General features: G+C 50.4%; 1 protein-coding gene across 1 annotated transcript in view; it reads left to right on the forward strand.

Annotated features, from left to right (window-relative positions):
- The window catches only part of mxra5a (matrix-remodelling associated 5a), a 117,993-nt gene that overhangs the window by 80,552 nt on the left and 12,305 nt on the right, over positions 1-25,136 (forward strand). Inside the window, exons 6-11 of the mRNA XM_078402922.1 lie at positions 2,400-2,794; positions 5,293-5,422; positions 14,315-14,705; positions 18,045-19,784; positions 19,941-20,771; positions 21,135-23,459. Of these exons, the coding sequence (XP_078259048.1) occupies positions 2,400-2,794; positions 5,293-5,422; positions 14,315-14,705; positions 18,045-19,784; positions 19,941-20,771; positions 21,135-23,459 (5,812 nt within the window). The remainder of the gene's footprint in view (positions 1-2,399; positions 2,795-5,292; positions 5,423-14,314; positions 14,706-18,044; positions 19,785-19,940; positions 20,772-21,134; positions 23,460-25,136) is intronic.

Here is a 25,136-nt window from a genome sequence, read left to right on the forward strand (position 1 = left end):
GTGGGCAGCACGGTGGCGCAGTGGTGGAGTTGCTGCCTTACAGCGCTTACAACGCCAGAGACCTGGGTTTGACCCCGACTACGGGTTCTGTCGGTACAGAGTTTGTTCGTTCTCCCCGTGACCTGCGTGGGATTTCTCCGGGTGCTCCGGTTTCCTCCCACACTCCAAAGACGTGGAGGTTTATAGGTTAATTGACTTGGTATAAATGTATAAAGTGTCCCTAGTGTGTGCAGGACAGTGTTTTGTGCTCAGGGATCGCTGGTCAGTTCGGTGGGCCGAAGGGCCTGTTTCCACGCTGTAACCCTGAACTAAACTAAAATGAACCGACGTTAGTGGCTATCATGGCACCTTCAATCAAAACAAGCAAGAGAGAAAAGAGAGAAGGAGGTCAGAGAGTAAAACAATGAAACAGAGATAATGAGAAGGTAAAAAAGAGAGAGACAACGGATTGCCATGGTGAAAGTTGTACTAGCAAGGCAAGATCACAGCAATTGGCCCTGACCTTACTCTCTTATCCCTTCTAGAACTTCCCTACCCATTCATTCAAGAGTCCTTTGCAATTTCTCCTGTATTCGCTTCCCCTTTAACTCCATCTTCATATTCCCAATTTGTCAACCCCTCCCCCCCACCACTTAGTTTAAACCCACACGTGTAGCACTAGCAAACCTGCCTGCCAGAATGTTGGTCCCCCTGCTGTTAAGGTGCAACCCGTCCCTTTTGTACAGGTCACCCCTACCCCAGAAGAGATCCCAGTGGTCTAGAAATCTAAATCCCTGCTCCCTGCACCAGCCCCTCAGCCATACATTCATATCCCCGATCTCTCTAAGCCTGCCCTCACCAGCACGAGGTACAGGTAGCAGTCCAGAGACAACCACCTTTGACGTCCTACTTTTCAGTCTTCTTCCTAACTCTCTAAACTCACGTCGCAGTATCTCCTTCCTCTTCCTCCCGACATCGTTCGTGCCCACGTGCACAACTACTTCCGGTTGATCGCCTTCCCTCGCTAGGATGTTCTGAAGCCGCCCCGTGATGTCTTGAACCCTGGCACCAGGGAGGCAACAGACCATCCTCGAGTCCCGGCTGTCGCCACAGAATCTACTGTCCGTACCTCGGACAATGGAGTCACCCACTACTATGGCTAGATAGAGCTCTTAAGGATAGCGGAGTTAGGGGGTTTGGGGAGAAGGCAGGAACGGGGTACTGATTGTGAATGATCAGCCATGATCACATTGAATGGCGGTGCTGGCTCGAAGGGCCGAATGGCCTCCTCCTGCACCTATTGTCTACTGTCTATAGCGTTGCTGCCTTACAGCGCCATAGAACCAGTTTTGATCCTGACCGCGGGTGCTGTCTGTACAGAGTTTGCACATACTTCCCTGCGACCGCGTGGGTTTTCTCCGGGTGCTCCGGTTTCCTCCCACATTCTGAAGACGTGCTGCTTTGTAGGTCGATTGTAAATTGCCCTGTAAATTGTCATTCGTGTGTAGGATAGAATTAGTGTACAGGTGATCGCTGGTCAGCACGCACTCGGTGGGCCGAAGGGCTTGTTTCCACGCTCCATCTCTAAAACTAAAATTTTTAAAAATCTTAAGTAATGAAATCATCTACAAACTAAAACTCTCGTTCGTTTGTTTGTCTGTTTGTTCCTGAACCAATGCTAAAACGGTACACGACAGCGCGACAATTCTAGGCCCACCTTACTCACCGTCCTCCCTTTGGTGCTAATGGAAGACGTTTCATTGAAATCGGTGTTATATTTTTTAAGTTATTCACATTTTAAAGTTTAAATCTATCTTCGAGGGAGGGAGGGGGGAGGGAAGGGGGGAAGGGGGAGGAGGGAGGATAAGGGAGGTTGAGGGGGATGGAGTGAGGGGGAGAAGGGGAGGAGGGGAAGGGGAGGGGATGGGAGGGGGAGGGGGGTGGAGGGAGGGGGAGGGGGAGGGAAGGGGTTGGGAGCAAGGGGGGAGATGGGGGAGGGGGGACTGGGGGAGGGGAGGGTGCTGCCCCAATGCAGGAGTGGTTTGGGCCCAACGGGTCCACTTGGTCTAGTAATTTCCAGTGCTTATTTCAGTGCTTATGAGAGCTTTTGATGTGGAAGAACATTGAGCGTTGATCAGTGGATTTTATTCACAAAATGCTGGGGTAACTCAGCAGGTCAGGCAGCATCTCGGGAGAGAAGGAATGGGTGACGTTTCGGGTCGAGACCCTTCATCAGTCTGAAGAAGGGTCTCGACCCGAAAGGTCACCCATTCCTTCTCTCCCGAGATGCTGCCTGACCTGCTGAGTTACTCCAGCATTTTGTGAATAAGTACCTTCGATTTGTACCAGCATCTGCAGTTAATCTTCTTATACTACTTGTTGATCAGTGGATAAATGGTTTCTTCTTTCTCTCTCAACAGAATGAGCCGGAATTGTATGTAACACTTTTGAAAAGCATCCGTCTTGTCGAAGCGCTCGTCGTTTGCCAGAGTTACAACACCCACAACACAGATAAATTTCCGGAGGAAAGCTTGGTAGAGTGTCCTCCGCTCGAGGAGCTTACAACATCCAACGCCGTACCTCGTTCTGCCCTCCGCACCAAAGGAAGGGCAAAGATGTTTGAGGCGTCATTCCACATGGTCCCTGTGGTAACTCTCCCCATGGTACTGATGTTGTCCCTGAGATATCCAAGCCTCACCCTCTCTTGTCCACAACCCTGCGCCTGTTACTTCTCCACTGAAGTCCACTGCACCTTTCGATCTCTGACAGCTGTGCCATCAGGAATACCAAAGATGGTGGAGAGGATCAATTTTGGGTGAGCACTTGGTTCCATCATCAGCGTGATTTCTTAAATCCACAAGGCATGCTTACTCCATAGCTGGAGTATCTACTAAGCAACATGTATTTTTTAATTCTGCAGGCCAAAGTATATAAGATCATGAAAGGAATAGCAGCAGGTCAATGCACGAAGTCAAAAATGTCAAAAGTGTTTATTGTCATATGTCCCGAAACAGAGCAATTAAATTATTATTTACAGCAGATCAATAGATGTATAAACATAATACTCTGTAAAACCTACAATAAACAACAAAAACCGTTCTGTATAGACTGTAATCAACCTCCAAATAAGCTCTGAACAACAAACAACAAGAAAGGTTCTGTATATATATATATATATAAGAACCTTTTTTGTTGTTTATAGTTCAAGATCGTTCCGAGTCAGCATGGATTTACGAAGGGGAAATCGTGCTTGACTAATCTTCTGGAATGTTTTGAGGATGTAACTAGGAAAATGGACAGGGGAGAGCCGGTGGATGTAGTGTACCTTGACTTTCAGAAAGCCTTCGACAAGGTCCCACATAGGAGATTAGTGGGCAAAATTAGAGCACATGGTATTGGGGGTAGGGTACTGACATGGATAGAAAATTGGTTGGCAGACAGGAAGCAACGAGTGGGGATAAATGGGTCCCTTTCAGAATGGCAGGCAGTGACTAGTGGGGTACCGCAAGGCACGGTGCTGGGACCGCAGCTATTTACAATATACATTAATGACTTGGATGAAGGGATTAAAAGTACCATTAGCAAATTTGCAGATGACACAAAGCTGGGTGGCAGTGTGAATTGTGAGGACGATGCTATGAGGTTGCAGGGTGACTTGGACAGTCTGTGTGAGTGGGCAGATGCAGTTTAATGTGGATAAATGTGAGGTTATCCACTTTGGTGGTAAGAATAGGAAGGCAGATTATTATCTGAATGGTGTCAAGTTAGGAAAAGGGGACGTACAAAGAGATCTGGGTGTCCTAGTGCATCAGTCACTGAAAGGAAGCATGCAGGTACAGCAGGCAGTGAAGAAAGCCAATGGAAGGTTGGCCTTCATAACAAGAGGAGTTGAGTATAGGAGCAAACAGGTCCTTCTGCAGTTGTACAGGGCCCTAGTGAGACCGCACCTGGAGTACTGTGTGCAGTTTTGGTCTCCACATTTGAGGAAGGACATTCTTTCTATTGAGGGCGTGCAGCGTAGGTTCACTAGGTTAATTCCCGGAATGGTGGAATTATCGTATGTTGAAAGACTGGAGCGACTAGGCTTGTATACACTGGAATTTAGAAGGATGAGAGGAGATCTTATTGAAACATATAAGATTATTAAGGGACTGGACACGTTAGAGGCAGGAAACATGTTTCCAATGTTGGGGGAGTCCAGAACCAGGGGCCACAGTTTAAGAATAAGGGGTAGGCCATTTAGAACGGGGATGAGGAAAAACCTTTTCAGTCAGAGAGTTGTAAATTTGTGGAATTCTCTGCCTCAGAAGGCAGTGGAGGCCAATTTTCTGAATGCTTTCAAGAGAGAGCTAGATAGAGCTCTTAAGGATAGCGGAGTCAGGGGGTATGGGGAGAAGGCAGGAACGGGATACTGATTGAGAATGATCAGCCATGATCACGTTGAATGGCGGTGCTGGCTCGAAGGGCCGAATGGCCTACTCCTGCACCTATTGCCTATTGTCTATTCAAGATTCAAGATCAATTTATTGTCACATGTACTAATTAAGGTACTGTGAAATATGAGTTACCATACAGTCACACTATGTGAAAAGCAACAAGACGCACAGCCACATAAAGTCAAATTTAACATTAAACATCCACCACAGCAGATTCCACATTCCTCACTGTGATGGAAGGTAATAAAGTTCAACCATCTTCCTCTTTGTTCACCCGCGGTCGGGGCTGTGGAACCGTCCGCAGTCGCCGCTGCCGACGGTCCGAGCCTTCGCGCCGGGATGATCGAAACTCCCCGCGTCGGGACGGTTTAAACTCTCTCCGCGGCATGGAGCTCCCGAGTCGGCCTCTACTTACCAGAGACCACGGGCTTCACGATGTTAAAGTCCACAGGCCCCGCTTGTGAGCTTATTTGGAGGTGGTGGTGTTTAATAGCCTGCTGGTTGTAGGGAAGAAGCTGCCCCTGAACCTGGACGTTACAGTTTTCAACTTATGGACAACAAATGTCAATTGTCCCTAATGTGTGTAGAATAGTGCCAGTGTGCGGGGATCGCCGGTCAGCGCGGACTCGATGGGCCGAAGGGCCCGTTTCCGCGCTGTATCTCCAAACTAAACTAAACCAAAAGAAGAGAGAGTGAGATCTTTGACTTCCATAAAGCTCATAAGGAATAGGAGTAGAATTAGGCCATTCGGCCCATCAAGTCTACTCCGCCATTCAATCGTGGGATGATCTATCTCTCCCTCCTACCCCTGTAAAGCACTGCATTAGTCGGCTCTTCTAAGTGGATCATGGGAGTGATATTCTTCTGTGTTGTGCAGCTTCAACAACATACAGAGTGTGCGTAAGGAATTCTTCGAAGGTCTGCAGCGACTGGAACTATTGATGCTTCACGGCAATGACATCCAAAATCTTCCAGATAAAGTCTTCAAAAACCTGAGTTCACTGCAGGTAGTGCCTGGTTCTTGGTACATTCTTCATATCGTATAAGCTGTTTAAAACTGCATTTATGTTTTCTTTTGCAAAAGAATGAATGCAAGGTATAACGATGAGCTTTTGACGGCACTGGGCCTGTACTCGCTGGAGTTTAGACGGGTGAGGGGAGACCTCGTTGAAACTTACCGAACGGTGAAAGGCCCGGATAGGGTGAACATGGAGAGGATTTTTTCCACCAGTGGGAGAGTCTAGGACCAGTGGGAACAGCCTCACAATAGAAAGCGAATGGTATGTTGGAGAAAGTGGATGATGGTATGTTGGCATTCATAGCAAGAGGATTTGAGTTTAGGAGCAGGGAGGTTCTACTGCAGTTGTACAGGGCATTGGTGAGACCGCACCTGGAGTATTGTGTGCAGTTTTGGTCTCCTAATCTGAGGAAAGACTTTCTTGCCTTAGAGGGAGTACAGAGAAGGTTCACCAGATTGATCCCTGGGATGGCGGGACTTTCATATGAAGAAAGACTGGATAGACTAGGCTTGTACTCGCTGGAATTTAGAAGACTGAGGGGGGATCTTATAGAAACATATAAAATTCTTAAGGGGTTGGAGAGGCTAGATGCGGGAAGATTGTTCCCGATGTTGGGGGAGTCCAGAACCAGGGGTCACAGCTTAAGGATAAGGGGGAAGTCTTTTAGGACCGAGATTAGAAAACATTTCTTCACACAGAAAGTGGTGAGTCTGTGGAATTCTCTGCCACAGAAGATAGTTGAGGCCAGTTCATTGGCTATATTTAAGAGGGAGTTAGATGTGGCCTTTGTGGCTAAAGGGATCAGGGGGTATGGAGAGAAGGCAGGTACAGGTTACTGAGCTGGATGATCAGCCATGATCATATTGAATGGCGGTGCAGGCTCGAAGGGCCGAATGGCCTACTCCTGCACCTATTTTCTATGTTTCTATGTTTCTAAAACGACTTACCTTTAGAAAGGAGATGAAGGGGAATTTCTTTAGTCAGAGGGTGGTGTGGTATCGGTGGAATTCATTGCCACAGACGCCTGTGGAGGCCAAGTCATTGGGTATTTTTAAAGCGGAGGTTGACTGATTATTGACCAGATTTTAGACTTAAGAGACTTTAGAGACACAGCGCAGATACAGACCCTTTGGCCTACCAAGTCCATGCCGACCAGCGATCACCCCGCACACTAACACTATCCTACTCACTAGGGACAATTTGCAATTGGACTTTACCGGACTTTATCAGGCACGAACTGTTATTCCCCCTATCATGGTTCTGTACACAGTGGATGGCTCAATTGTAATCATGTATAGAAACATAGAAAATAGGTGCAGGAGTAGGCCATTCGGCCCTTCGAGCCAGCGCCGCCATTCAATATGACCATGGCTGATCATCTAAAATCAGTGCCCCGTTCCTGCTTTTCCCCCATATCCCTTCATTCCGTTAGCCCTAAGAGCTAAATCTAACTCTCTCTTGAAAACATCATATATAGTTTTTCCACTGACTGGTTAGCACGCAACAAAAGCTTTTCTCTGTACCTCGGTACACGTGGCAATAAACTAAACTAAACTAAACTAAACTGAAAAGGTTTTTACTCATATTCTTCCTGTATCTTCTGTGCAGAATGTTAAATCAGTTTATCCTGCTCATAGCTAAAGGGCACCGATTACCTCTATTTAACGATTTTATTCACCTCCATCAAATCTCCTTTCAAACGTCTGTGCTCCAAAGTAAACAACCCTAGCTTCTTTGATTTAACCCTGAGACTAAAATTGTTCAGTCTTCTAACCAATTTAGTCATAGAAACATAGAAACATAGAAAATAGGTGCAGGAGTAGGCCATTCGGCCCTTCGAGCCTGCACCGCCATTCAATGTGATCATGGCTGATCATCCAACTCAGTATCCCGTACCTGCCTTCTCTCCATACCCCCTGATCCCTTTAGCCACAAGGGCCACATCTAATTCCATCTTAAATATAGCCAATGAACTGGCCTCAACTACCTTCTGTGGCAGAGAATTCCACAGACTCACCACTCTCTGTGTGAAAAAAAACGTTCTCATCTCGGTCTTAAAAGACTTCCCCCTTATCCTTAAACTGTGACCCCTTGTTCTGGACTTCCCCATCATAGGGAACAATCTTCCTGCATCTAGCCTGTCCAACCCCTTAAGAATTTTGTAAGTTTCTATAAGATCCCCCCTCAAACTTCTAAATCCCAGCGAGTACAAGCCGAGTCTATCAAGTCTTTCTTCATATGAAAGTCCTGCCATCCCAGGAATCAATCTGGTGAACCTTCTCTTTACTCCCTCTATGGCATCTTTTACTGTTCCCTTTCCAGGACCTTCATGTCCTTCTTCAAGTTAAGTTTAGCTCTTAAGTTCATCAGTGATAGGAGCAGAATTAGGCCGTTGTCTACTCAGCCATTCAATCATGGCTGATTTATCTCTACCTCGTAACCCCATTCTCCTGCCTTCTCCCCATAACCTCTGACACCCATACTAATCAAGAATCTATCTATCTCTGCCTTAAAAATATCAACTGACTTGGCCTCCACAGTCTTCTGTGGCAATGAATTCCACAAATTCATCACCCACTGACGAAAGAAATTCCTCCCTCATCTCCTTCCCAAAGGAACGTCCTTTAATTCTGAGGCTGTGACCTCTGGTCCTAGACTCTCCCACTGGTGAGAACATTCTCTCCACATCCACTCTATCAAGCTGTCAGTTTGAAATATTAAAAAAAATATTAAGCCACAAATCATCAAAGCTTGCTCATTATTTCTCTTGCGAAATGGTGATAAAACCTTTTCTGACACTGGAATGACTTGCTAGGCCTCTGCAAACGGGTGGTTACGTCAACCACTTTAAGAGACTGGGTAAAGTTGACAGAACATCTTGACTTACGAACATTAGACTTTAGACTTTAGAGAAACAGCGCGGAAACAGGCCCTTCACTCCATGCCAACACTAGCACTATCCTACACACCAGGGCTAAATTACAATTTACAGAAGCCAATTAACCCACAAACCTTTACGTCTTTGGAGTGTGGGGAGTAAACTGCAGCATCTGGAGAAAACCCACACGGTCACTTGCTGGGTGGAATTTGTGGAATTCTCTACCACGGAGGGCAGTGGAGGCCAATTCACCGGGTGAATTTAAAAGAGAGTTAGATAGAGCTCTAGGGGCTAGCGGATTCAAGGGATAAGGATAAGGGGGAAGTCATTTAGGACCGAGATGAGAACGTTTTTTTTCACACAGAGAGTGGTGAATCTGTGGAATTCTCTGCCACAGAAGGTAAATTTAGTTGAGGCCAGTTCATTGGCTATATTTAAGAGGGAGTTAGATGTGGCCCTTGTGGCTAAAGGGATCAGGGGGTATGGAGAGAAGGCAGGTACGGGATACTGAGTTGGATGATCAGACATGATCATATTGAATGGCGGTGCAGGCTCGAAGGGCCGAATGGCCTACTCCTGCACCTATTGTCTATGTTTTCTATGTTTCTATGATATGGGGAGAAGGCAGGCACGGGTTACTGATTGTGGATGATCAGCAATGATCACAATGAATGGTGGTGCTGGCTCGAAGGGCCAAATAGCCTCCTCCTGCACCTATTGTCTACGTTTCTGTGTTTCTATGGTCACGAGGAAAAAGGTGCAAACTCTGTACTGACAGCATCCACTATCGGGATGGAACCCGGGTTTTGGCGCTGTGAGGCAGCAACTCTACCGCTGCGCCACCCTCCCTCCCTGTTTTTTTTTGGGCGACCCATATATTATTTCTTACATTTTACATACATACGATTACATTTAGAAGAATGAGAGGGGATCTTATCAAAACGTATAAGATTATTAAGGGGTTGGACACGTTAGAGGCAGGAAACATGTTCCCAATGTTGGGGGAGTCCAGAACAAGGGGCCACAGTTTAAGAATAAGGGGTAGGCCATTTAGAACTGAGATGAGGAAAAACTTTTTCAGTCAGAGAGTTGTGAATCTGTGGAATTCTCTGACTCAGAAGGCAGTGGAGGCCAATTCTCTGAATGCATTCAAGAGAGAGCTGGATAGAGCTCTTAAGGATAGTGGAGTCAGGGGGTATGGGGAGAAGGCAGGAACGGGGTACTGATTGAGAATGATCAGCCATGATCACATTGAATGGCGGTGCTGGCTCGAAGGGCTGAATGGCCTACTCCTGCACCTATTGTCTATTGTCTATTGTCTATAGTGGCCCAGAACTCCTTCATTCAAGTTTGGCAGAGGAGGAATCCCATTGGTGACTAATTCAATAACTGCCACGAAAAAATAATTTAAAGATAAAGATATCCAATTCCTTACTTTAGTAGATAGTTCCCTCGGTAGCCTTGTAACTATTACATTTCTTTTACAGTTTAGTTCATTGTCACATGTACCGAGCGAGGTACAGTGAAAAGCTTTTGTTCCGTGCTAACCAGTCAGCGGAAAGACAATACATGATTACAATCGAGCCATTTACAGTGTACAGATGCATAAGGGAATAACGTTTAGTGCGAGGTAAAGCCAGTAAAGTCCGATCAAGAATAGTCTGAGGGTCACCAATGAGGTAGACAGCAGATCAGCATTGCTCTCTGGTTGTGGTAGGATAGACAATAGACAATAGACAATAGGTGCAGGAGTAGGCCATTCAGCCCTTCGAGCCAGCACCGCCATTCAATGCGATCATGGCTGATCACTCTCAATCAGTACCCCGTTCCTGCCTTCTCCCCATACCCCCTCACTCCGCTATCCTTAAGAGCTCTATCCAGCTCTCTCTTGAAAGCATCCAACGAACTGGCCTCCACTGCCTTCTGAGGCAGAGAATTCCAAACCTTCACCACCCTCTGACTGAAAAAGTTCTTCCTCATCTCCGTTCTAAATGGCCTACCCCTTATTCTTAAACTGTGGCCCCTTGTTCTGGATTCCCCCAACATTGGGAACATGTTTCCTGCCTCTAATGTGTCCAATCCCCTAATTATCTTATATGTTTCAATAAGATCCCCCCTCATCCTTCTAAATTCCAGTGTATACAAGCCCAATCGCTCCAGCCTTTCAACATACGACAGTTGATTCAGTTGCCTGATAACAGTTGGGAAGAAATTGTCCCCGAATCTGGATGTGTGCATTTTCACACTTCTATACCCTTTGCCTGGTGAGAGAGGGGAGAAGAGGGAGTGGCCAGGGTGCGACTGGTCCTGCTGGCCTTGCCGAGGCTGCGTGAGGTAAAAATGGAGTCAATGGAAGGGAGGTTTACCTTCATTTCATGCTTACTTTTACTAATAACGTTATAATCATAGAGACATAAAGCGTGGAAACATGCCCTTGTCTGAACTATAACGCACGACTCACATCACGTTACTGTGAATAAATTATCAAGTTTGTTGGATGCAATTTTGGATAATTTTCTGATCCAAGTGCTCCATTCTTCCCAACTGCAGGCTTAACCATTTAGAACGGAGATGAGGAAGAACCTTTTCAGTCAGAGAGTGGTGAAGGTGTGGAATTCTCTGCCTCAGAAGGCAGTGGAGGCCAGTTCGTTGGATGCTTTCAAGAGAGAGCTGGATAGAGCTCTTAAGGATAGCGGAGTGAGGGGGTATGGGGAGAAGGCAGGAACGGGGTACTGATTGAGAGTGATCAGCCATGATCGCATTGAATGGCGGTGCTGGCTCGAAGGGCTGAATGGCCTACTCCTGCACCTATTGTCTATTGTCTATTGTCTATTGTCTATTAAGGTGAGAGGGGAAGTATTTAGTGGGAACCTGAGGGGAAACCTTTTCACTCAGAGGGTGGTGCGTGTATGGAACAAACCGCCAAAGAACTGCAGATGCTGGTTTATACCAAAGAGGCACATAAAGTGCTGGAGTAACTCTGTGAGTCAAGCAGCATCTCTGGAGAGGCAGGATAGGTGACGTTTCGGGTCAGGACCGTTCTACAGACAAAAAGGTCTCGACCCGAAACGTCACCTATCCTTTTTCTGACTGGCCCGCTGAGTTACAATAGACAATAGACAATAGGCAATAGGTGCAGGAGTAGGCCATTCGGCCCTTCGAGCCAGCACCACCATTCAATGTGATCATGGCTGAACATGTTTCCTGCCTCTAACGTGTCCAACCCCTTAATAATCTTATATGTTTCGATAAGATCCCCTCTCATCCTGGGTAAATGGAACGAGCTGCCAGAGGAGGTAGTTGAGGCTGGGATTATCCCAACGGTTAAGGAACAATTAGAGAGGCACAAGAGTTGGAGGGATCTGGGCCAAACGCAGGCAGGTGGGACTAGTATAAATGGGACATGTCGGCTGGTGTGGGCAATAGACAATAGACAATAGGTGCGGGAGGAGGCCATTCGGCCCTTCGATCCAGCACTGCCATTCAATGTGATCATGGCTGATCATTCTCAATCAGTACCCCGTCCCTGCCTTCTCCCCATACTCCCTGACTCCGCTATCCTTAAGAGCTCTGTCTAGCTCTCTCTTGAATGCATTCAGAGAATTGGCCTCCATTGCCTTCTGAGGGAGAGAATTCCACAGATTCACAACTCTCTGACTGAAAAAGGTTTTCCTCATCTCAGTTCTAAATGGCCTACCCCTTATTCTTAAACTGTGGCCCCTTGTTCTGGACTCCCCCAACATTGGGAACATGTTGGGGGTGAGGGGCCTGTTTCCACGCCGTATCGCTCTATGACTCTGTTCTTCTACATGCATAAGGTTGCACAGATCCAAGATGGAACCAAAGCCAGGCGACACACTACGCAGCTGGTCCCAGAAGTGGATCTGCAATCATTCACTACAGTCGCTCCACTCTTTTAAATCTTTATTTCTGTGCGCGGCGGACAGCTTGATTATAATCATGTGTAACCTTTTCACTGACTGGATAGCACGATACAAAAAAAAGCCTTTTGCTATATCTCGGTGCACGTGACAATAATAATTAAAGAACTGCGTTGAAAGGAATTGTAGAGGTGCTGGTTCACATCTGCCTCCTGATATCCAGACACCTGGATAGAGTGGATGAGGAGAGGATGTTCCCACGAGTTGGAGAGTCTAGGACCAGAGGTCATAGCCTCAGAATTAAAGGATGTCCCTTTAGGAAAGAGATGAGGAGGAATTTCTTTAATATGAGGGGGGTGAATCTGTGGGATTCATTGCCGCAGAAGGTTGTGGAGGCCACGTCAATGGATATTTTTAAGCCAGAGATTCTTGACTGATTTTTTAGATTTTTTTTAGATTTAGATATACAGCGTGGAAACAGGCCCTTCGGCCCACCGGGTCCGCGCCGCCCAGCGATCCCCGCACACTAACACTATCCTACACCCACTAGGGATATTTTTTACATTTTCCCAGCCAATTAACCTACATAGCTGTACGTCTTCGGAGTGTGGGAGGAAACCGAAGATCTCGGAGAAAACCCACGCGGTCACGGGGAGAACATACAAACTCCGTACAGACGGCGCCCGTAGTCAGGATCGAACCTGAGTTTCAGACGTTGCATTCGCTGTAAGGCAGCAACTCTACCTCTGCGCCACCGTGCCACCCTGGTACGGGTGTCAGGGGGTTATGGGGAGAAGGCAGGATAATGGGGTTAGGGTGGGAGAGATAGATCAGCCATGATTGAGTGGCGGAGTAGACCTGATGGGCCGAATGGCCTAGTCTCTGCTCCTGCCACTCCTGAACCTATGAACTTACGCCGAAGATAGAAGAAAAGCTGGAGTAACTCAGCGGGACATGCAGTATTTCTGGAGGGAAGGAAATGGGTGACGTTTCTGGTCGGGCCTGAAGAAGGGTCTTGACCCGAAACGTCACCCATTCCTTCTCTCCAAAGTAAATAAACCATTGGCTCCAGTTCCAGTTCTCTGTCCATTTTTCCTCCTTTCTCGATTAGCCCAGGTATTAGAGCTTATAGGGAGAAGACAGGAGGAATGGAGGGAGTTAGGAAGGGAGAGATGGATCAGCCAGATTGAAGGGCAGAGTAGACTTGATGGGGGGGACAGGGCTTTCTCCATCGCTGCTCCCACACTCTGGAACTCACTACCTCAGACCATCAGAGACTCCTCCTCACTCACCACATTCAAAACATCACTGAAGTCTCACCTGTTCAGCACTGCCTTCAACCACTGACCGTCACCTCACCTTATTTTTCCTTTTCTGTTCATTTACTTATTTATCTATTTTTTTAAAAAATCAAAAATAAATCTATGTTTTAGTAAACCCTGTAAAGCGCCTTTGAGTGTTTAGAAAAGCGCTATATAAATGTAATGCATTCTTATTATTATTATTATTATTATTATTATTATTATGGGCCGAATGGCCTAATTCTACTCCGATAGCGCGGCACGGTAGCGCAGCGGTAGAGTTGCTGCTTTACAGCGAATGCAGCGTCGGAGACTCAGGTTCGATCCTGACTACGGGTGCTGCACTGTAAGGAGTTTGTACGTTCTCCCCGTGAACTGCGTGGGTTTTCTCCGAGATCTTCGGTTTCCTCCCACACTCCAAAGACGTACAGGTATGTAGGTTAATTGGCTGGGTAAATGTAAAAATTGTCCCTAGTGGGTGTAGGATAGTGTTAATGTGCGGGGATCGCTGGGCGGCACGGACTTGGAGGGCCGAAAAGGCCTGTTTCTGGCTGTATATATATGATATGGCCTTCTGACCTCCGTCTCCCATAATTCCTCAAACCTCCCAAGATAATTGAATAAAGTCCAACAATTCCCTGTGGGAAACACAGGACTAGTCGCCTCAACAGTGTGCGAATACTCTGCGTGTGCTGCTTGTTAATGTAAAGCCGTGGCAATTTGGACGAAGACTTTCCTGCATCTTGAACTGATTTAAGTGTTCGTTTTGGGATTGCCTCGTTTCAGTCAATGTAATTTTTTTTTTCCCCTTCTCTTCCAGGCGCTGAAAATGAGCTACAATAAAATGACTGCCATAACAGGAGCTACTTTCCAGGGACTGGTGAATCTGCAACGGTTGCACTTGGACCACAACAAGATAGAATTCATTCAGCCCGGCGCATTCTACGGCATGACGTCCCTGGCCCTCGTGCACCTGGAAGGGAACCAATTGCAACAGGTCCACCCCAACACCTTTGTCACCTTCTCGTTCCTGCAGCATTTCAAGTTCTCGTCAATAAAGCACCTCTTCCTGGCCGATAACTCCATCCACACGCTGCCCGAGAAAATGCTCAGTCAGCTGCTGCAGCTGGACAGCATCTACCTGCACGACAACCCGTGGTCTTGTGACTGCAGGCTACAGTGGATGCTCAACTGGGGAAAGGAGGCTGGAGGTAATCACCGAGCTTTGTGAAGCAAGAATGTAGAAACGTGGGTGGAGTCGCTGCCTCACAGCGCCAGAGTTCGACCCTGACCACGGGTGCTGTCAATAGGCAATAGACAATAGACAATAGGTGCAGAATTAGGCCATTCGGCCCTTCGAGACAGCACCGCCATTCAATGTGATCATGGCTGATCATTCTCAATCAGTACCCCGTTCCTGCCTTCTCCCCGTACCCCCTGACTCCGCTATCCTTAAGAGCTCTATCTAGCTCTCTCTTGAATGCATTCAGAGAAATGGCCTCCACTGCCTTCTGAGGCAGAGAATTCCACAGATTCACAACTCTCTGACTGAAAACGTTTTTCTTCATCTCCGTTCTAAATGGCCTACCCATTATTCTTAAACTGTGGCCCCTGGTTCTGGACTCCCCCAACATTGGGAACATGTTTCCTGCCTTTAACGTGTCCAACCCCTTAATAATCTTATACGTTTCGATAAGATCCCCTCTCATCCTTCTAAATTCCAGTGTATACAAGCCTAGTCGCTCCAGTATGAAGAAGACTGTCCATTTCCCTCCACGGATACTGCCTGCTACTGAGTTCCTCCAGCGGTTTATTGTTTTAATGACTTAGTGGAACAGACATCAGGGTTGATGTTTTGAGGCTTCTAAGGACCTGATCTCACAGACTCCTCGAAATCCCTAACTCTAGACTGAGCTATAGGGAGAGGTTGAGCAGGCTGGGACTCTATTCCTTGGAGCGAAGGAGGATGAGGGGGTGATCGTATCGAGGTGTACAAAATCACAAGAGGAATAGGTCTAATAGATGCACAGAATCTCTTTTGTACAGAGTAGGGGAATCGCGAACCAGAGGACATAAGTTCAAGGTGAGGGGGGGAAAGATTTTATAGGAATCTGAGCGGTAATTCTTTAACACAAATGGTGGGGGGTGCATGGAACGAACGGCCAGAGGAGGTAGTTGAGGCTGGGACTATTGAAATGTTTACGAAACACATGGATAGGACAGGTTTGGAGGGATATGGGCAAAAGGCAGGCAGGTGGGACATGGGTAGCTGGGACATGTTGGTCGTTGTGGGCAAGTTGGGCTGAAGGGCCTATTTCCACTCTGTAAGACTCTATGACATTAATTATGAAGTCATTGCTTATGTTTGAGATTAATTAGCTCCCTTTCTTAAAACATCAGACACCGACTGGCAGTGGAGGCCAATTCTCTGGATGCATTCAAGAGAGAGCTAGATAGAACTCTTAAAGATAGCGGAGTCAGGGGGTATGGGGAGAAGGCAGGAACGGGGTACTGATTGAGAATGATCAGCCATGATCACATTGAATGGCGGTGCTGGCTCGAAGAGCCGAATGGCCTCCTCCTGCACCTATTGTCTATTGTCTATTGTCTACTGTCTATTGTCTATTGTCTACTGTCTACTGTCTACTGTCTACTGTCTACTGTCTACTGTCTATTGTCTACTGTCTACTGTCTACTGTCTACTGTCTATTGTCTATTGTCTACTGTCTACTGTCTACTGTCTACTGTCTATTGTCTACTGTCTACTGTCTACTGTCTACTGTCTATTGTCTATTGTCTACTGTCTACTGTCTACTGTCTACTGTCTATTGTCTACTGTCTACTGTCTACTGTCTACTGTCTATTGTCTACTGTCTATTGTCTACTGTCTACTGTCTACTGTCTACTGTCTACTGTCTACTGTCTACTGTCTACTGTCTATTGTCTATTGTCTACTGTCTATTGTCTACTGTCTACTGTCTACTGTCTATTGTCTATTGTCTACTGTCTACTGTCTACTGTCTACTGTCTATTGTCTACTGTCTATTGTCTATTGTCTACTGTCTACTGTCTACTGTCTACTGTCTACTGTCTACTGTCTACTGTCTACTGTCTACTGTACTGTCTACTGTACTGTCTACTGTCTACTGTCTATTGTGTACTGTCTGTTGTGTACTGTCTGTTGTCTACTGTCTACTGTCTACTGTCTATTGTGTACTGTCTGTTGTCTACTGTCTACTGTCTACTGTCTACTGTCTACTGTCTATTGTCTACTGTCTATTGTCTACTGTCTACTGTCTACTGTCTACAGTCTATTGTCTATTGTCTACTGTCTACAGTCTACTGTCTATTGTCTACTGTCTATTGTCTACTGTCTACTGTCTACTGTCTACTGTCTACAGTCTATTGTCTATTGTCTACTGTCTACAGTCTACTGTCTATTGTCTACTGTCTACTGTCTACTGTCTACTGTCTACTGTCTACAGTCTATTGTCTATTGTCTACTGTCTACAGTCTACAGTCTACTGTCTATTGTCTACTGTCTATTGTCTACTGTCTACTGTCTACTGTCCATTGTCTATTGTCCATTGTCCATTGTCTATTGTCTATTTATTGTCTGCTCCAACATTTTGTGTCTACCTTCGGATTAAACCAGAATCTGCAGTTCCTTCCTGCACATTGCTAGCTGTTTGTTGGGCGAGAACGAGAAGCTGGTGCGACTTGGGTGGGGGAGGGAGGGATGGATGGGGAGAGAGGGAGCGAGAGGGAGAGGGAGCTATATGGACCCCGTCTTCCCCCCCCCCCCCCTCGGTCGGCCGCCCTTGTCTTACAAAGTTCTTAAGGCATTGGACAGGCTAGATGCAGGAAGATTGTTCCCGATGTTTTGGGAAGTCCAGAACAAGGGGTCACAGTTTAAGGATAAGGGGGAAGTCTTTTAGGACCGAGATGAGGAAGTTTTTTTTTCACACAGAGAGTGGTGAATCTGTGGAATTCTCTGCCACAGAGGGTAGTTGAGGCCAGTTCATTGGCTATATTTAAGAGGGAGTTAGATGTGGCCCTTGTGGCTAAAGGGATCAGGGGGTATGGAGAGAAGGCAGGTATGGGATACTGAGTTGGATGATCAGCCATGATCATATTGACAATAGACAATAGACAATAGGTGCAGGAGTAGGCCATTCAGCCCTTCGAGCCAGCACCACCATTCAATGCGATCATGGCTGATCACTCTCAATCAGTACCCCGTTCCTGCCTTCTCCCCATACCCCCTCACTCCGCTATCCTTAAGAGCTCTATCCAGCTCTCTCTTGAAAGCGTCCAACGAACTGGCCTCCACTGCCTTCTGAGGCAGAGAATTCCACACCTTCACCACTCTCTGACTGAAAAAGTTCTTCCTCATCTCCGTTCTAAATGGCCTACCCCTTATTCTTAATGGCGGTGCAGGCTCGAAGGGCCGAATGGCCTACTCCTGCACCTGTTTTCTATGTTTCTATGTTTCTATGTTTCTATGTCTCAAATCCTTTTTCTTTCTCCCCCCCCCCCCCCCCCCGCAGACGTGGTGAAATGTAAGAAGGACCGCTCCAACCCCAGGGGCCGGGTTTGCCCCGTCTGTACCGACCCCAAGCTGCTGAGCAAGCGGGAGCTGTTCACCATGAGCTCCAGCGAGATGGCCTGCGCCAAGCCCACCATCAAGTCCTCGCTGGGCAAGTTCCCCGGCGACGAGTGGGAGGTGGAGGACGGCGCGGACGCCCGGCCGGAGGACTACCAGAAGCCCCTCGGGAGGATGAGCCTGAACCTGACCGACCAGCAGGGTAACCAGAACGACGTGGTGTGCCAGGCCCACGGCCTGAGGACCAACAGGCAGAGCCAGTGGCGCCGGCTGAGCGACCAGGACATCGCGGTCAACGTCAGCTGCGCCGTGCAGTTGACCTGCTCCATGACCCAGGAGGGGATGGAGAGGCTGTGGAGGCTGATCGCCTACTACAGCGAGACCCCAGTGAAGCTGAGGAAGACCCTGGTGGTGTCCAACAGCCCCCCCTGCTTCGAGTACCGGCAGGCGGTGGACAACAACTCCTACTACTACACCGACGTGAGGGCCAACATCTCGGCCATGCCCACCTGGCTGATGCAGGACGACGTGACCATCAAGCTGGACAGGAAGCTGACCATCGCCAACAACGTGGTGCTGGAGTTCTCCCTGCAGCTGTCCCAGCAGATCCCGGTGCTGAACGCCACCAGGGAGAAGACCAACTGGGTGATGATCAAGGCGGTGGACAGGAGCAAGCAGGTGCACGTCCTGGTGGCCGGCAACATGCTGCAGATCAAGTGCCAGGTGATGGCTTCGGAGAGGCCGTCCATCAGGTGGGTTCTGCCCGGGGGAGGGCAGTTGACAGCCCCCTATGCCAGCGAGGACAACCGGGTGTCGGTGTCCAACACGGGGAAGCTGGTGGTCAAGGCGGTGGAGGTTCACGACTCCGGGCTGTACCAGTGCGTGGCGTCGGTGAAGGAGGACATGGACACGGCCACCTACAGGGTGTCGGTCCAGCCGGGCCAAGCGGACAAGTCTCAGGCCGGGGACAAGGGTGTGACCGTGCCCTACGGCAACGCCATCTCCCTGCCCTGCACGGCCTCCTCGGTTCCCGACGCCCAGCTCAGCTGGATCCTGCCCAACGGCAGCGTGCTGATCGCCCCCAAGGCGACCAAGGGCGGCACGGTGCTGGCCAACGGCACCTTGGTGGTCGAGGGTGGGCATGACGGCAACAGCGGCTACTACAGGTGCGTGGCGGCCAACCGCTACGGGCTGGACCTGCTGACGGTCAGCGTGGCGGTGGTCAGGAAGCTTCCCACCCAGAAGGTGAAGAAGAAGGTCAAGCCGTCGCCCAAGTTCTACTTCAGGCCGGGCTTCCAGAAGGAGGCCGAGCTGGAGGGGTCAGGGGACGAGGCGCCCTTCCTGGGCCACGGGCAGGGCCTGGGGTCGCACGACTCGCCCAGGCCTGCCAGGCCCTCGGGAGGCAGGAGGAGGAAGCTCCACGCCGACGGGGCCCACCACGGCCCCAGGGGGGAGCGCCCCAGGGCGGCGCACACGAGGAAGAGGGGCCGAAGCTCCATGGCAGCCGCCGAGGGCAGGAGGCGACTGGACTCCCGCCGGCGGCTCAACCTGACCAGCAGGAAGATCGACCCGCACAAGTGGGCAGACATCCTGGCCAAGGTGAGGAGCAGGTCTCCCCCCAAAACCTCCTCCCCCTCCTCCCCTTCCCCCTCCTCCTCTCCATCCTCCTCCCCATCCTCCTCCTCCCCATCCTCCTCCTTCTCCCCCGAGGACGCCGCTCGACGAGGGTCTTCCCCAGTGACGGGGGTGGCACCACAGAAATATCAACAACAACAACAAGAACATCGACAACAACAACAGCAACCACAAGAGCAACAGCAACAACAGCAACCGATCAGCCCCGACCCCTCCTCCGGTATCGACGAGGACGACTCCTCGGGCAACGGTGACCTGAACTTCTCCGACGACCAATTGATCCACGTCAGCCCTCCCCCGCACGGGGGTCCGCCGGCGGAGGTGGGCATGGACCAGCCGAGACCCCCGAAGCCGCCCGTTGTCCGCATCGAGGCGCAGGTCCGGCCGCAGGAAGCCCCGATCCAGCAGTGGCCCATCTCCACCCCTCCTCCTCCTCCTCCTCCTCCTCCCCCTCCCCCTACGCCACAACCCCCCAAGAAGGCAGCCCAGTCACCCACAGAGCCCCCGCCGCCTCCCCCTCCCCCGCTGCCCCCACCCCCACCAAGAGAAGCGGAGGTCCCTGCTCCGGCCAGCACCCCTCCACCACATGTGGAGATGCACCCAAGCGAAGCCACGGGTATGTTCATCAACTTCAACCTGACCCTCGGTGATGTTGGCATCGACGCCAAGCAAGGGATCCTCCACAAGCTGAACGCCGACGAGTACATCGTGAAGAGCTGGGTGGCGAAGAGTCTCGACCACCCCCTGCTCAACCACCACGGCACCAGGTCGATGCTGGACTCCCCGGCTCCAGACGGCGACAAGGAAGCTGTTGTATCTGCCAGAAGGAACAGCACCATGGACAGCAACGACCCGGCAACGGCGACCACACCTGGAGCCACCGCGGTGGGCAACACCTTGAGCAGAACCACACCTGGCACAACCACCGTCACCAGACCTGGTACAATCACGGTCACTACACCTGGCACAACCACCGTCAACACACCTGGTACAACCACGGTCAACAAACCTGGTATAACCACGGTCAACAAACCTGGTGGTCCAATCACGGTCAACAAACCTGGTGGTCCAATCACGGTCAACAAACCTGGTGGTCCAATCACGGTCAACACACCTGGCACAACCAAGGTCAACAAACCTGGTGGTACAATCACGGTCACCACACCTGGCACAACTACGGTCAACAAACCTGGTGATACAACCACGGTCAACAAACCTGGTACAACCACGGTCAACAAACCTGGTACAACCACGGTCAACACACCTGGCACAACAACGGTCAACAAACCTGGTACAACCACCGTCAACAAACCTGGTACAACCACCGTCAACACACCTGGCACAACCACGGTCAACACACCTGGTACAACCACCGTCCACCCCGGCACTGCAAAGCAAGCCTCCAACTTTGGAACGACCACGGCCGCCCTCCCCACCTCTTCAGCCCGAGCGTCCACAGCTAAGGCGCTGGGGTCCAACACGACCACCATGACCACCACCGCCTCCACCGCCAACTCCAACGCGCAGATGGTGGAGGGGAGACGCCTGGCTCTTCGGAGGCACGGCAAGAGAAGGCGCCCCGGCCGGAGGTATCGGCTCCAGAGATTCAGGCAGGGCAATCGCCCTCCACCCAGGGCCAAGGCCGACCAGACGTCGACCGCCGTTGCTGCTCCAACCACGAAGGCCAAGGCGACGGCAGGAGACGAGGGCTTGACCACTGAGCGGTCGGCGAGGGTACTGGTCGCTGTGAAGTCCCAACGCCCTGGCAAGACCCCGGCCTCGCCCTCCCTCTGGGCGCCGCTGGGGCCGAGTCCATCTCCAGCCGGCGCCATCCCCACCCATCACCCACATCTGCCCAAGACCCTGCTCATACACACCCACCTCGAGCTGCGCTACGGCCCGAAGTCAGCAGCGACCACCCCCGCCGCCACCTCCCCTCTCATCGTGAAGCCCACCGCCAAACCACCCCGCACTCCAGGGTCGAGTCACGTACCGACACCGAGCACGGCGACCACGACCGTGGTTAGACCCAAACAGCCCAAGGGCGCGGGGGGCAGCGGAATATCGCCAGGCCTCACCCTAAGACCACCGGCCAAAGTTACAGAACTCCCCGCAAGAGTCCAACCGACCTCAAAACCTGCGCCAAATTACATGGTGGCGTCAACCACTGCTCCTAATGTAAAGGTATCTCGGAGTCCTCCAGCAGCGAGCTCAGTTGTAAGACTACCAACGACAACTCTTCTGGGGAATTACAGGACAGCTTCAACCACTCCTCCTAATATGAAGGTATCTAGGAGTCCTCCAGCAGCGAGCTCGGTTGTAAGACTACCAACGACAATTGTTCTGGGGAATTACAGGACCGCAACAACTACTGCTTCTCATATGAAGGTATCTAGGAGTCCTCCAGCAGCGAGCTCGGTTGTAAGACTACCAACGACAATTGTTCTGGGGAATTACAGGACATCTTCAACCACTGCTTCCAATATTAAGGCAACTGGGAGTCCTCCAGCAGCGAGCTCAGTTGTGAGGGTGCCAACGACAACTGTCCTGGCGAGTCGTCCTCAATCGCCAGTGCTTCCTCCGTCAGTTGGGAGTTCCGGAGCTCAGGACCACAGAGTGGACGTTCCCTCAAGGATACCTGCCCTTCCCCACGTTAACGCTCTGGCTTCACTGCCCGCCGCCGTGAACAAGACCACGAAGGGGACGGGGGACGAGAACATTGTGCCGCAGACGCAAGGGGCCGTTGGAACCCCGGCCAAGGTTGCCTGGACAGGGGGCAAACCGGGTGGAGTCGCCTCCGAGGACTCGACTCAGAGTCCTTCCTCTCCCACGCAGGCGGGCGCAGGGAAGAAGGAACAGGAAGGAGACAGGTTGAACGCTCTGCCGGACAGGATCCTCCCCAAACACTTCACCAAGGGCTGGCAGAGACTGCAGGGGAAGCAGACCTGGCCTGAGAGCAACTCCACGTGGGGCAGGGTGCAACTCAGGACCACTGACGCCCGCCACAAAGCCCCCAAGTACGTGCGTGTGGAGATGACTCAGAAGCACCTGGTGCCCACGGTGATGGGCAGCCCTTCCTCGCCGTCCAACGACGGAGAGCATGGGGTCGGCGTCAGGCAGGCGTACCCCTCAACCACCGTCCCGCAGAACGTGTCGTTGCCTGGAGAGCCCCTCAACACGACCACCTCGACCACCACAACCACCTCCACCACTGCCGCGCCGCCAGTGCGGACCATCCCGGTGGTGTTCAACAAAGCGGGCAGTAAAGTGCTCCCAGACCCAAGCAACAGCGACAACCACATACCACCCTTGAAGGAGTCCATCGCCCAGAGGTCCAAAGTCAGCCGGGGCAACCCCAGGTACCACTACGTGAAGATCCCGGTGAGGTTCAACAACGTCAAGGGCCAGGCGGCCTCCGCGAGGGTCACAGGTGAGCCCGCACCTGCGGCGCCCACCGACTCACCTGAGCCCACGACAACCACCACCGTCCAGCCGGTCAACAGGAGGGTCTATTACTCGGTGGACTTCATCAGCAGGGCGGGGAAAGAAGGCTCGCCCTCCGTCACCCCGCCGTCTCCCAGCTTCAGAGCCACCAAAACCAAGCCGAAAATACTCACCGGCAACTCGCCCACCGTGTCGGTGAAAGCAGAGATGGACGTGTACCTGCCCTGCGAGGCTAGTGGGGAACCCAAGCCCGTTATCACCTGGTCGAAGATAACAACAGGTAAGGGATATTCCGTGGCCCCCTCGTTTGTTTACTAGGTTAATTCCCGGAATATATTAGGTTAATTCCCGGAATTTACTAGGTTAATTCCCGGAATGGCAGGACTGTCATATAGAAACATAGAAACATAGAAAATAGGTGCAGGAGTAGGCCATTCTGCCCTTCGAGCCTGCACCGCCATTCAATATGATCATGGCTGATCATACAGCTCAGTAACCTGTACCTGCCTTCTCTCCATACCCCCTGATCCCTTTAGCCACAAGGGCCACATCTAACTCCCTCTTAAATATAGCCAATGAACTGGCCTCAACTACCTTCTGTGGCAGAGAATTTGAAAGACTGGAGCGACTAGGCTTGTGCACACTGGAATTTAGAAGGATGAGAGGGGATCTTATCGAAACGTATAAGATTATTAAGGGGTTGGACACGTTAGAGGCAGGAAACATGTTCCCAATGTTGGGGGGGAGTCCAGAACAAGGGGCCACAGTTTAAGAATAAGGGGTAGGCCATTTAGAACTTAGATGAGGAAAAACCTTTTCAGTCAGAGAGTTGTGAATCTGTGGAATTCTCTGCCTCAGAAGGCAGTGGAGGCCAATTCTCTGAATGCATTCAAGAGAGAGCTAGATAGAGCTCTTAAGGATAGTGGAGTCAGGGGGTATGGGGAGAAGGCAGGAACGGGGTACTGATTGAGAATGATCATCCAGGGTCGTGGGAACTTACCGAATAGTCAAAGGCCTGGATAGAGTGTGGAGAGGATGTTTCCACTAGTGGTCGAGTCTAGGACCAGAGGTCACGGCCTCAGAATTAAAGGATGTTCTTTTAGGAAGGAGATAATGAGGAATTTCTTTAGTATGAGGGTGGTGAATCTGTGGAATCTGTGGAGGCCAAGTCAATGGATATTTTTAAGGCAGAGATAGATAGGTCCTTGATTAGTGCGGGTGTCAGGAGTGATGGGGAGAAGGCAGGAGAATAGGGTTAGGAGGGGGAGAGATAGATCAGCCATGAATAGGGGTTGCCAACTATCTCACTCCCAAATGCGGGACAAGGTGACGTCACTGCCCCGCTCCCCACCTGGCCTCACCCAACCAGCGGCCACGTGCTCCCGCTCCACCAATGGCGGCCGTCCGGGCCGGGAGGCGGGTTGCTACGCAACCTCTGTCAGGCGATGCCCGGGCCTACACTGTCTGGAGCTAAAATGTCGGAAACCTAGAGTGTCAGAACCTAAACTGTCGGGGCCTACAGCGTCCAGGACCTACAGTGTCAGGGACTACAGCGTCCGGGCCTATAGCATCCCCCAGGCCTACTGTGTCGGGGACTACAGCGTCCGGGCCTACAGCATCCCCCAGGCCTAATGCGGGACAAGGGCGGTCTGGTACGGGACAAACCAATTTAGCACAAAATACGGGGTGTCCCGGCTAATACGGAACAGTTGGCAACCCTAGCCATGAGAGAATGGCAGAATACACTTGATGGGCCGAATGGCCTAATTCAGCTCCTATCACTTATGGCCTTATGGCAATTGAGCCGTCCATAGTGTACAGTTACAGGATCGAGGGAGCAACATTTAGTGCAAGGTAAAGTCCGATTAAAGGTAGTCCACGGGTCTCCAACGTGGTAAATAGGAGCTGAGAACCACTCTCTAGTTGTTGATAGGACGGTTCGGTTGCCTGATGGGAA

This window comes from Rhinoraja longicauda, chromosome 7 (genome assembly GCF_053455715.1).
Source record: "Rhinoraja longicauda isolate Sanriku21f chromosome 7, sRhiLon1.1, whole genome shotgun sequence".
Classification (NCBI taxonomy): domain Eukaryota; kingdom Metazoa; phylum Chordata; class Chondrichthyes; order Rajiformes; family Arhynchobatidae; genus Rhinoraja; species Rhinoraja longicauda.